We start from the raw sequence: 12,797 nt of genomic DNA on the forward strand, positions 1-12,797 counted from the left end.
AATCTAAGCTGTTCCTTTTTGTAACGGCTGCTGCTGCTGCTGCTAAGTCGCTTCAGTCGTGTCCGACTCTGTGCGACCCCATAGACGGCAGCCCACCAGGCTCCTCTGTCCCTGGGATTCTCCAGGCAAGAACACTGGAGTGGATTGCCATTTCCTTCTCCAATGCATGAGAGTGAAAAGTGAAAGTGAAGTCGCTCAGTCGTGTCCGACTCCCAGCGACCTCATGGACTGCAGCCCACCAGGCTCCTCTGTCCATGGGATTTTCCAGGCAAGAGCACTGGAGTGGGGTGCCATTGCCTTCTCCGTTTGTAACGGCAGCTGCTTGCAAAATACATGAACGTTTTTGGCTCTGACGCTCCTGCCACCACTGATTCCAAATGTGAGAGCAGCACATGCTTAGCAGCTCAGTCTGTCCTACTCTGTGACCCCATGGACTGCAGTCTGCCAGGATTCTCTGTCCATGAGGATTCTCCAGGCGAGAATACTGGAGTGCGTTGAAATCAACTGCCAAAGTAAAGTTCTGTTTCCTAAATACAAACATACCGTTTAACCTAGCTCCTACTTAGACCCAATCTAATCCATTAACAGGCTTCCCTGGTGGCTCAGTGGCAAAGAATCCACCTGCCAAGCAGGAGATGCAGGTTTGATACCTGGGTCAGGAAGATCCCCTGGAGAAGGAAACGGCAACCCACTCCAATATTCTTGTCTGGGAAATCCCATGGACAGAGGAGCCTGGTGGGCCATGGTCCGTGGGGTCTCAAAGAGTTAGGCACAACTGAGCAACTAAACAACAAAAACAATCTATTTAACACAGAGTATAGGAATACAAAATGATGCAGCTGCTTAGGAAAACAGTTTGGCAGTTTGGAAAAATAAACATAAGGAACATATGACTGTTATTACTCACCTAGGAATCTATCCAAGAGAAATAAAAACACATACCCATACAAAAAGGTTCGCTGCATCATTGTAAAATAGCCCAAATGTGGAAACCACCCAAATGCCCATAAGCTAACTGAACAGAATATGATTTATACACATACCATGGAGAGGGGAGTGAGGAGCGACTGCTAATGGACAAGGGTTTTTTGTGGGGTGGGGGAGAGCAATGAAATTGCATAGTAGAGGCAAAACCGTGTGAACATGCTAAACAAAATTCAATTACAGACTTTAAAACATGAATTTCATAGTATGAGAATTATATCTCCAAAAAATTCAAAAAAAAGACAGAACATGTAAGAAAACTTTAATATATAAACCCAAAAATCTTCTAGTAGAAACACCTAATACAGCTGTGAGTTCACATCCCTGGAGAAGGTTTTAAAAAGAAAATTTCCAGGCCTCAACCAGACTCATGGAATTGAAATATCTAGTGACAAGGTCTAGAAATCTGTAATTTTTAAAAAAATCTATATTCTTAACAAGTACTTTGAATGAGTTGACACAACTAATTCAGAGAAGGACACTTGGGAGGAATTTATTTTGTCCAATTAGTAAAAGCTCTGAAATTCTAAAAAGACCCTTACCTTACAAGATAACCAGAGCTCCAAGGAAAAAGAAATTCCTTTTTATCATGGATTGTGCAAGGAGGCTTGCACAACAGAGAAGGCCTTCCAAAGTACTAGAGACAGGGCAAAGTCTGCCCAGTTTTGAAACATAAATTATGACATATGTGTGGCTCATCTGATTGATAGTCTTTGCAGGTAAGATCTAAGCCAAGGGTTTAATCTGAGTCCTAGAGTAACAAGGTTTGTGAAAAAAGAATAGTACACTTGAACTTTCATAAGGCAAATAATAATGTGTATTTTAAGCTGAATATCATAAATGAAATATAAACTATACAAAACTAATACACAGAAATAGTGTCACAAATAACAAAATGAAAGCTATAATTTGAAAAGTCATTTTTTTAAATTAAACTTTGATTTTAAAATGTCACATTCATAAAAACAATAAAGGTAAGCATACCTACCTTGCAAATATGAGTCATCAAATTTCTGAGCTGACACTTTTTGGGGAAGCCTGATTCCAGCTCCCCAAGCGATAAAAGGAGTACAAGTCTCTAAAGGATGACCAGCTCCATGGGAGCCTACAAATAAGACACAAAGAGCAATGTAAGTATATAAAGATGAATCTATACCTGATTAACCTAGACCTAAATATTTTTTAATACTTCATTGTAAAGGGTTGACCCATGAAGAGCTAATTTCCGCCACCACACTCCCAAAAGCTTGCATCTCTATTTAACAATTAGTTTTAAAATATTCTCCAGGCAAATCAGAGCATCACAACAAACAGGCAGAAAGAAAAACCAGAACATCCGTGGAGTGGCTCTGGTTGAAAGAAGATTAAGAGCAACAACAACCAAGGCTTGGAGGAGACGCCACCAGAGGGCAGCGAAGGCAGAAACCACAGGGAAGGCTCCTCTGGGGAGTAACCGCCCAGGTTTGGGGCGGGCGGTTGAGGCCAGGTCTGCTCTGAAGAGGACAGCAGAGTCTCGGTCTGCTTTTCTTCCTGGCCACTCTGGCTGGTGTAGCCCAAACCCCCTTATAAAGTGGGACCCGCTCATCAGAATTCTACACTGTGATTCGGGGACCCAAGTCTCCGCTTTGCCTTGATTTGCTCTCTGGACACTGTGTCTGCCTTGGGAGTCTGGCAGAGTGGACAGTATCCTCTAGTGGACAAGGTCAGTAGCCCTAGGTCCCCCAGCAACACCACCTTAAACTCACACCCTATGCCATCACATACAGTTACTTCTAGGTAGATAACGTGGGTTTGGGGGGGGGGGGGTCCCTCTGTGTGTGGGTGTGGGTGTGGGTGTGCACATGTGCACACACTCAGTTGTGTCCGACTCTGCAAGCCTGTGGACTGTAGCGCTCCAGGCTCTGTCCATGGAACTTTCCGGCAAGTATACTGGAGTGGGTTGCCATTTCCTACCCTAGGGGATCTTCTCAACCCAGGGACCGAACCCGTGTCTCTTGTCTCCTGCACTGGCAGGTGGATTCTTTATCAACTGTGCCACCTGGGAGGTCAGATGAGAATATATTCCTTTCGTAGTTAAAAGAAACACTAAATAAGATTGGTCTTTTTTACACTAACATTTTATGCATACTATTATGTGCTAGACACTTTGCATATACTAAGACATCTAATTCTCTGCAATACCCTAAAATATTTGCAAGCTACATTAACCACTACTTTAATCATAAAGTATATATCACTTAGAGACAGACTAACCCCAGTCTGTCATTCCATGGTCAGCGGTAAAGATAAATGCTGTTTTCCCATCATTTCCATAAAAATCTTTAACAGTAGACTCAATTTCTTTCAATTCTTTATCAACTAATTTAATATTGTCTGAATATTCCCTGTTTAAAAAGAAAAAGAAGAGCAAATTATATTAATTACATTAATTTGGCAAAATCAAATTTATTCAACACGAATTTATGATAAAGTCAATAACTCCCAAAATACTTTCAGATTTCAACCTTAATGTTTTTAAATCAGAGCTCTGTAGATTGTTAAAATCACTTTTTCCTCTCTTAAAGAAGTAAAACAATCTGAAATCATTTTCAGAATTTTTTTTAAAAAAAGTATTGATCAGCAAATAGATTTTCATGAATGCTTTTTAAGTCTCAAATGCAACAATGATGACTTTTAAATTCATGTCTCTAATAATGTAAACTATGTTGCTTTTGCCACATTTATCAAACAGGTTAAGTATCACTGTTTCAGCTATAGAATATTTTCTTTCTTTAGTGTGTTTATGATATGATATAATACATTTTGGACAAACTATATTTAAGCTTTCCATACAGTTGAACAAGGGGTGGTTTAGTATAAGTTTTATTACTTAAGACAATGCATTGTGTTAAAGATGAGAAGCATGACGTATTCATTACTGGAAGTTAATAGACTTTACTACCAGTTAGACTAATCTAAATCTAGTCTAAAACGAAAAATAAAAGCATAATATGAATTCTTCCTATCTTATGCTCTGCAAAAGTGAGAAAAACAGTTGCTGTTTTATACAAGGAGTGCTACTGAAATATAGGATACAAAACTTTATACTATTATATAAGGAGTGCTACTGAAATATAGGATACAAAACTTTATACTATTATCTGCTAGATATAGCACTGTTTAAATGGAATGTAAGGAACAGCTAGTTACTTTTTGTGATATAAATATTATCATAAAAATGCTTTTTGTTTCAAAATTTATTACAATCCTTCTGAAATATAATCTTTTTCTTTCTGCTTTGATAAATGAGTCATATGGAACACACGTACAGAACATATTTTACTTATATTAATGTGTAGTGTGGTCACAGCACATGTGATTTTAGCCACAATATCATACTACATATAACTTAGAATGTATTCTAGAGTTATTTAAAATATAAGTTCTGTTGTGATCATTACAAAGAAGACATTATAGTACTTTAAAAGTTCAAACAGAACAGGGATTTCCCTCAAAACCATGAAAGTAAGCGTGGCATTAACATTACCTTGATGATGGTCGATGAGCGTGTCCATTTGTGTCTATTCCTAATAAATGTAAGAAAAAAACGATTTTGTCTTCATTTACTTTAGAAAACAAAGATTGGTTGTTTCTGGCAGCATGAAAGAATTCCTATATGTAACAAATCAGTTAAAAATTTTTAGTTCATTAATTTTATTTAAAAAATAATTCCGATAAAACATTTAATTAAACTTATACAGAACTAAAAAACTAAATTGTCCTATTTTGTTTAAATTTGTCCTCAGGACCTACCAACACAAAGTACTTGTCAGTTCAGACATCTACATTCAAAAAACAAGTGAGCTATTTTCCGTGTTATAATTAGGCTGAAAAAAGATTATAGAGACGGGATCTCAATTTCATGAAATTCTAATAATACTGGAGAACTATTTTGACACGAGCCAACAATAAAACAGCACTAATGGCACAGTTTAGGAACGCTTCCTGAGTTTAAATGTTTTCCTGCTTCTTGTCCCGTGTTAGCATCCCAGTTCAACCATAACCTCTCCCTTGGAACATAGCAAATAGCCTATTTCTACTGTCCCAAGACTCGCATCTGTGCTTCACAAGGTATGATAGAAAAATGTCCACATAATGAATGGAAATACAGTTCAAAAATGATTAATTTCACAATGATAAACTGGGTTCATAAAGCCCTCTGAGAAGAGGGCTCATCCTGTACTTGCACACACATGAACGTGTAAGCAAGCGCCTATGGAAAGTACTTTTAAATTATTTTGAATAAGTCAACTGACTGCCAAGATATAGAATGATTATTCACATAAATGTCTTTAACTATATAAGATGTTAATTTTAACAAGGTATTTAACTTTCCAATAAAAGCCTGAAGTATTCCTTCAACTAATTCTTCATTATTACAAACATTTAAAAATATAAATGGTGCCATTAGAGAAACTATCTATTTACGAATAGGAAAAAAAAAGGAATACAGATGAAATTAAACATAAATAAATATAAATATAAATAAACATAATCATCCTTAAAAGCATAAAATGGCCCCCTAGCTTTCATATACATTCTAATTAGCCCTAAGAAACTTTAAATCTAGATGGAAATGGGAAGTTTTTCAAGATTAAGGACTTATATTCTAAAGATGTAATTGAAAAGCTGACGAGAAACAAAAAAACTTAGCAATTGAATTGGAGTCAAATTTACAATCTGCTTCATGACTGATATGATTCAGCTTTGTAAAAAGTGCTATTCATTCAAAAGTGGACACACGATCTGGGAAACCATGAAATACTAACCTTGCAGAGCTCAACCTGACAGATTCCCACCGCCTTGTAAAAAGTCGGTCTTCTGCACGCAGGAGGGGATATACACTCCTAGCTTCTTCCCCACTCCCAATATTTACTACAATTATGCCCACCAACTCCATTTTTTTCTTAGCTCAAAGGCACTTGTTCCTTCTTGTACTTAAATATTTATTATGCATTATGGGAGAGTGCATGCATTCTCCCTTTTTCTCCAAGTAAAACTTCTGATTTTATGGGACCATGTCAGTGCTTCAAACTTAAAACCTACATGTTTCTTATTCTCTCCCATGGCTACCTGTCTGTACCTATTTGGTTATGGCCAATGAGACAGAAATCAAACACTTCAGTCAAAAGACGATGGGTCTTTTGAAATAAATTTAACTATTTATTAAGGTCTTTTTGAAATAAATTTAATTTAGTAGAAGAGAAGGTCCTTTTCAATTCCGTGTATTGTTGACCTAAAACACTGAAATAATAGCTGGAACTCCAGCATCTCCTGTCGTAAGACGACTCAGAAGCTAAGGCCACGCTCTGAGGACAGAACAGACGCTTAAGAGACCGGGTCTTAACGACACTGGGGAGCCACCACGGCAACCTTGGACTGCATCAATCCTGGGCTGCCTACTGGCATTATCGTTCACGGAGAGACAAACAAACTTCAAAGCAATATTTTCCTCTATTACAGAGTTCCTTTGGAGCCCAAGTTATCATTATGCTGTTGGCCTGAGATACTCTTCTCTATATGCAATCCGGGTCCAACCGTTTCTTTGTCTCCTAGGCTTCTCCATAGATTACCTCAAAAGTCACAGGAAGGTCTTCCTCTAACTGCTCGGCTTAGATTGGACTTGGATGATTTCATATTGTTGTTGTTACCTGATTAATGTACATACCTCTATCATATCTTACGAAATTATGGGGAATTTTTTTTTCTGGTCAGTAGCAGTGTTGAAATAAGGTAAAAAACGCATAGAATCAAGCCAGCCACTAACTCTGTCTGCCTATCCACAAGGAATCAAACCCATGATGCTGCACATTTTTGGCTATGCTTATGAAGTTAGAAGCCAAGGGCCTTGAAATAAATACTAATGTAAATTGATTATATTAACAAGTGATACTGGGCAAAATCATTTGCTAATTTTGTAAAGAGATTTTATTTAACTTGAAGATTTTCACTTTCACTTTAAGTAAGAAAAGAAAATCTTAAGGAAAAAAATTCTAAGGAAAGAAATAGGGTTTATCAAAGAACATATTGAGCACTTTATTATGCATTGTGGGAGAGTGCATGCATTCTCCTGATAAATATGCAGACACCTACTGACTGTTTACAAACAAGCAATAAAAAATGACTGTGTTTTGGAGAGCCCACAATGTCAGTCCAGAGACACTACTGGTAAAAAGAAGAATCACTAAAGGTCAGTCAATGAATGCCTCTTACAATAGACGAATTATGAGTTCCAATTTTGAGATGAGAAGGAAGAGAATGATAGATAGGAGTCAGCCAATATCCAGAGTTTAGATTTTCTCACAATTTCTGAAAACATAAATTCTATTGGATTCCTGGTGAAACCATGAGGACTGACACTAACAAAGAGTCCAAAACACAACCTGTATTTCTTAAAGGGACTCAAATGTTTTATTATGATTAACTTATGAACTTGTTTTTTGATTATCTAATTTTTCTTTACAAATATGTAAAATATCTACCTTGTTTCACAATAAATGCCTTAGATTTGAACATTCAAAAGACTTTAACATACATCACTGCTTGTAAGAGACTGGTTCTGTGGTCAACAAAAGACCAGAAAGGTTATTCTGGGGTGAATAACCTCATTCAGCAAATGAGGAATGAAATGTGGGGTTCCTGAATCCCATCCAGGGCTCACTTCACTGTAGAAGTGGGGAACTGAAAAGGGTTTACTTTTTCAAATTTTTTAAAAATCTGTATGTTTAGTGTAGAATGTGCAATTTCTTAGAGTCCAGTCTTTTCAAAATAGTATGCTACAATAAGGAACTTTCAAATTCATCCGAGCAGAAAAAACTAAGATGGATGTATTACCAAAGCAGTTTCTAGCACACTAGGTGCAGGTACTAGACAATCCCTGCACATTAGACAAATACCTGCATCTAGTGTGTTGCAGCGCAGCCACTCAATAGCACGTACCTTCACATGATCAAAAACCCATGTGTCCAATTTTGTCACATCGTGGGCACCAAAATCCTCACTGGATGCGTCGTAACTCTCTGTAAAAATATGGCTTCTAAGGTCACCTGAAGAGGAAATTTGGGGGAAAACATTTTAACGATACGCCATGGACCACAGTGCATGCTTGAGCATATGCTGCTGCTTTTGTTCTCACAATAACATTTTCCAATTTTACAGACACAGTTCAGTTCAGTCGCTCAGTCGTGTCCGACTCTTTGCGACCCCATGAATCGCAGCACGCCAGGCCTCCCTGTCCATCACCAACTCCCGGAGTTCACTCAGACTCACGCCATCGAGTCAGTGATGCCATCCAGCCATCTCATCCTCTGCCGTCCCCTTTTCCTCCTGCCCCTAATCCCTCCCAGCATCATGGTCTTTTCCAGTGAGTCAACTCTTTGCATGAGGTGGCCAAAGTATTGGAGTTTCAGCTTTAGCATCAGTCCTTCCAAACACCCAGGACTGATCTCCTTTAGGATGGACTGGTTGGACCTCCTTGCAGTCCAAGGGACTCTCAAGAGTCTTCTCCAACACCACAGTTCAAAAGCATTAATTCTTCGGCGCTCAGCTTTCTTCACAGTCCAACTCTCACATCCATACATGACCACTGGAAAAACCATAGCCTTGACTAGACCTTTGTTGGCAGATACAAGTGAGTTGTAATTTAAAATGCTAAGAAAAAAAAATCACAATGCTAGTTAGTATATAATAGCACAAAAGTAAACAATGGAGTTTGCCTTCAAGTAAGGATGAAACTAATCAAAGAATTTGGGCATCTAGGAATGGTACAATCTAAAACAGATTAAATCACCTGTTTTACAAAATTCCCTAACCAAGAAGAAAATTCACATATTTCAATTCTTTTGTTCATAAAATACATGCATTTTCCTCAATATATGAGAAAAAATATTGATAATTGCCAAATAGTTTGAAAGGGTCAACAAATACATTAATCTTAAACACTTGTATGATTTTATTAAGGATCTAATCAACCTAGTGAATTTCTGTGTTAGCCTCTTAAAGGTCAAAAGGAAGAGATATAACAAAATAATGACAATCTCTTTTAAAGATGACAAGCTAAGCTCTAATGATCAGAGAAGGCAATGGCACCCCACTCCAGTACTCTTGCCTGGAGGATCCCATGGACGGAGGAGCCTGGTAGGCTGCAGTCCATGGGGTTGCTACGAGTCGGACACAACTGAGCAACCTCACTTTCACTTTTCACTTTCATGCATTGGAGAAGGAAATGGCAACCCACTCCAGTGTTCTTGCCTGGAGAATCCCAGGGACAGAGGAGCCTGGGGAGCTGCCGTCTATGGGGTCGCACAGAGTCGGACATGACTGAAGCGACTTAGCAGCAAGCTCTAACGATACCGGTTCCACTCCTCAACCATTCTACTCTTCAAATCCCAAGTAAAGATCTGAGTGGGACTGTAAATTACTATAAGAAATGGAACACTCCTATTGGATTGTCTCCAGTTAAGGCATTGATCCTGTCCTATGAACTGCAGTCAGAAGTAGGGAGGTGAGTTTAGTAAACCATAGCAACTTCATCCTCACCACTGCTGCTGCTGCTGCCGCTGCTAAGTCACTTCAGTCGTGTCCGACTCTGTGTGACCCCATAGACGGCAGCCCACCAGGCTCCCCTGTCCCTGGGATTCTCCAGGCAAGAACAATAGAGTGGGTTGCCATTTCCTTCTCCAATGCATGAAAGTGAAAAGTGAAAGTGAAGTCGCTTAGTCGTGCCCAACTCTTAGCGACCCCATGGACCGCAGCCTACCAGGCTCCTCCGTCCATGGGATTTTCCAGGCAAGAGTACTGGAGTGGGGTGCCATTGCCCTCTCCGATGACCAACCTAGACAGCATATTAAAAAGCAGAGACATTACTTTGCCAACTAAGGTCAATCTAGTCAAAGCTATGTTTTTTCCAGGAGTCATGTGTGGATATGAGAGTTGGACTATAAAGAAAGCTGAGCACTGAAGAATTGATGCTTTTGAACTGTGGTGTTGGAGAAGATTCTTAAGAGTCTCTTGGACAGCAAGGAGATCCAAACAGTCCATCTTAAAGGAAATCAGTCCTGAATATTCATTGGAAGGACTGATGCTGAAGCTGAAGCACCAATACTTTGGCCACCTGATGCAAAGAACTGACTCATTAGAAAAGACCCTGATGCTGGGAAAGACTGAAGGCGGGAGGAGAAGGGGATGACAGAGGATAATATGGTTGGATGGCATCACCAACTCAATGGACATGGGTTTGGGTAAACTCTGGGAGTTGGTGATGGACAGGGAGGCCTGGCGTGCTGCGGTCCATGGGTCACAAAGAGTCGGACACGACTGAGCGACTGAACTGAACTTCAAGCAGTATGAGTTTTTGGACCTGCTCTACATAATAATGTTCTGTAACTATCGTACAGAAAATTCTGAGGATCTGTTTTGCTTTTGAGATATAGAATAATCTTTAATAATTCCAATTATTATAATTTATAGTATAATTATACCCATGGCTAAAGGTCCAAACCTTTTCATTAGGTGAAATGACTACAATGCTCCCACTAAAAAGCACTTAATAACATAAAATTCAAGTGGAATCCAGCTGATTCTAGAAAATGATGCAAATGAATTTTCTCATCAAGAGATTTCTCATATTTGCAGATTCATGCACAGAAACACAACAAATACAACAAATCTCAATGGTATGATCTGAATACATGAAAATAGAAGTTATAAATCTTAACATTTAAATCTTTATGTGATTATCTACTAACTTCTTACTAATCAAAGTAAGTGAACATCACCATCATAATGAGATCATTGTAATAAGCATTTTGGTCAATATTTCACATGAATTAACTTATTTAACTCCCCAAACAAACCTATAAGATAGAAATTATTATTATCACATTTTACAAAAAAGAAAACTGAAATTTAGAGAAGTTATCTAACTTACCCAAAATTAGAAAGCTGTTAGATGTTAGAATTATATACCATTTCACTGAATCCAAGGTATTTAAACTGTATAATCCAACATTTTAAGTATAACTAAGATGAAAAAAAGTCAAACTCACACATCTATTATAATATACACTCACTTCAGAGACGTTAAATATGTCAAAACATGTATCTCATAATGAGTAAAATGTAGTATATATTTTAAATTACCATACTGATTTATTGCCTACTTAGTATCTGGGGAAATATAATCCGTGACTCCTACCTTTGGCAAACATAGCCAGGATGTCTGGGCTTCCCCAGGACCATGTGTACCTGGTTTCATTAAGAAGAGAATCAAATTCTACAGGATTTTCCTTCCATCCTTCAGGTAATTGAGAAAAAAAAACAATGACAATAGTAATATTTAGATGGTGACGTATTGGTATGGCTCCTGAAGAAGTATTTTTCAAATAATAACAAAGAGGATTAACTGCAGAAAAAATGCAAAACTAACAACAGATTTTGTTACCTGTATTATACTACAAATTTTTTTTATAAAAAGCTTACAACAGTTAATTGACTTCTTACTAAAATACAGAATCACTTTTGAACTTCTGAGAGTTAACATCTAGGAAAACCAGAGATCCATGCAGTCCTATTCTATCAACAGGACATGATGATATAAGATTAAAGTTTTATTCTTGAGTCAGTACCAGTGTGTGTTGAGTTAGGCAAGCTAAACGACTTGTCAAAAGGGTCTCAAAACATACTTCGCTTTGTGTCAGTACAAAAGAAGCAACTGCTTCAGTATTAAAGAAGCAATATTTATGCAGTCAATTTCTTCATGTGATAAAAATCGTCTAAAGAGACAGTACCTTTGGCAACTGCGCTGACATCTTCGTAAAACCCTGCAATCATGGCCACGTGCCCAGGCCGAGACTCGGTCGGCACACGCGTGTGAGAGATCCCCCAGCTGCCTTCATTCATTATGATGTTCCTGAAAGATATCATAGATGAAGAGTCAGCATATACTATGATCACAGGCTCTGCTAAGGCTTTAGAAAAACAAAATCACCACAGAAGAAATCCAGTCAAAAGAAGGAGTCAAAATTTAAGAAGGAATCTTTCTGATCCCAGCTGGGCTCAGTGCAGTTCCTCCCACCAGACGGATTCTGTAGCGTAAGAAAGCCCAGGCAAGACAAGGAACCACCCAAGCACTGCACAGAATCACAAAACAAAATACACGCTACGGCTCTAAGTCACAAAGTACTGAAACGCTGTGTTACATAAGAAATCACCAACACACAAAGTATTACTTTGTCAGCGTTAAATTTTATTAGGTGTGATGATGGTGTTGTGATCATGTTAAAGTCCTTGTTCTTAGGAGATACACACTGAAGTGTTTAGGGGTAAAATGTTAAAATATTTTGCTTTCAAATTATTCAGGAAAAAATAATTAAAGTTTAAGTGTGTATATGTGTGTGTGTGTTGAGACAAGAGAATGAAAACATGAAAAATGTTTAAAATGGTCATATCTAGATTAAGGATATACAGATGAATATTCATGATATAATCCTTTCAACATTTCTGTAGTTAAATGTTTTTCAAAATAAAAAATTAAGAGAGGAAACAGCTATACTCTCAATTAGGAGTTAAATTATCTTTCTAAATTTGAGATTAAAACAAGTCAAAAGTTTTTTTGCTAAAATGTATCACCATTCTTTGTCTAAGGGTGATTTGCAAAATCTGGAGAAAAATGCAAAATGAACAGTAATGCCATTGCAAGCGAAAGGTCAGCAGAGCAACAAGTTATGAAACACAAATTCATTTGTAACAGTTTTCAAGCTAAACTCTCAGGTGTC

At 37.9% G+C, this 12,797-nt stretch overlaps 1 protein-coding gene across 3 annotated transcripts in view; it reads right to left on the minus strand.

The window, feature by feature from the left end:
* The window catches only part of PIGN (phosphatidylinositol glycan anchor biosynthesis class N), a 105,284-nt gene that overhangs the window by 81,685 nt on the left and 10,802 nt on the right, over window positions 1-12,797 (minus strand). For 2 of the 3 annotated variants that reach the window (XM_061400365.1, XM_061400366.1), the window contains exons 4-9: window positions 11,811-11,932; window positions 11,219-11,317; window positions 7,963-8,069; window positions 4,511-4,635; window positions 3,238-3,368; window positions 1,973-2,089 (exon numbers count right to left, since the gene is read on the minus strand). In XM_061400365.1, coding sequence (XP_061256349.1) covers window positions 1,973-2,089; window positions 3,238-3,368; window positions 4,511-4,635; window positions 7,963-8,069; window positions 11,219-11,317; window positions 11,811-11,932 — 701 coding nt within the window. The remainder of the gene's footprint in view (window positions 1-1,972; window positions 2,090-3,237; window positions 3,369-4,510; window positions 4,636-7,962; window positions 8,070-11,218; window positions 11,318-11,810; window positions 11,933-12,797) is intronic. The other variant, XM_061400367.1, reaches the window with a different exon arrangement.

This window comes from Bos javanicus, chromosome 24, assembly GCF_032452875.1.
Source record: "Bos javanicus breed banteng chromosome 24, ARS-OSU_banteng_1.0, whole genome shotgun sequence".
Classification (NCBI taxonomy): domain Eukaryota; kingdom Metazoa; phylum Chordata; class Mammalia; order Artiodactyla; family Bovidae; genus Bos; species Bos javanicus.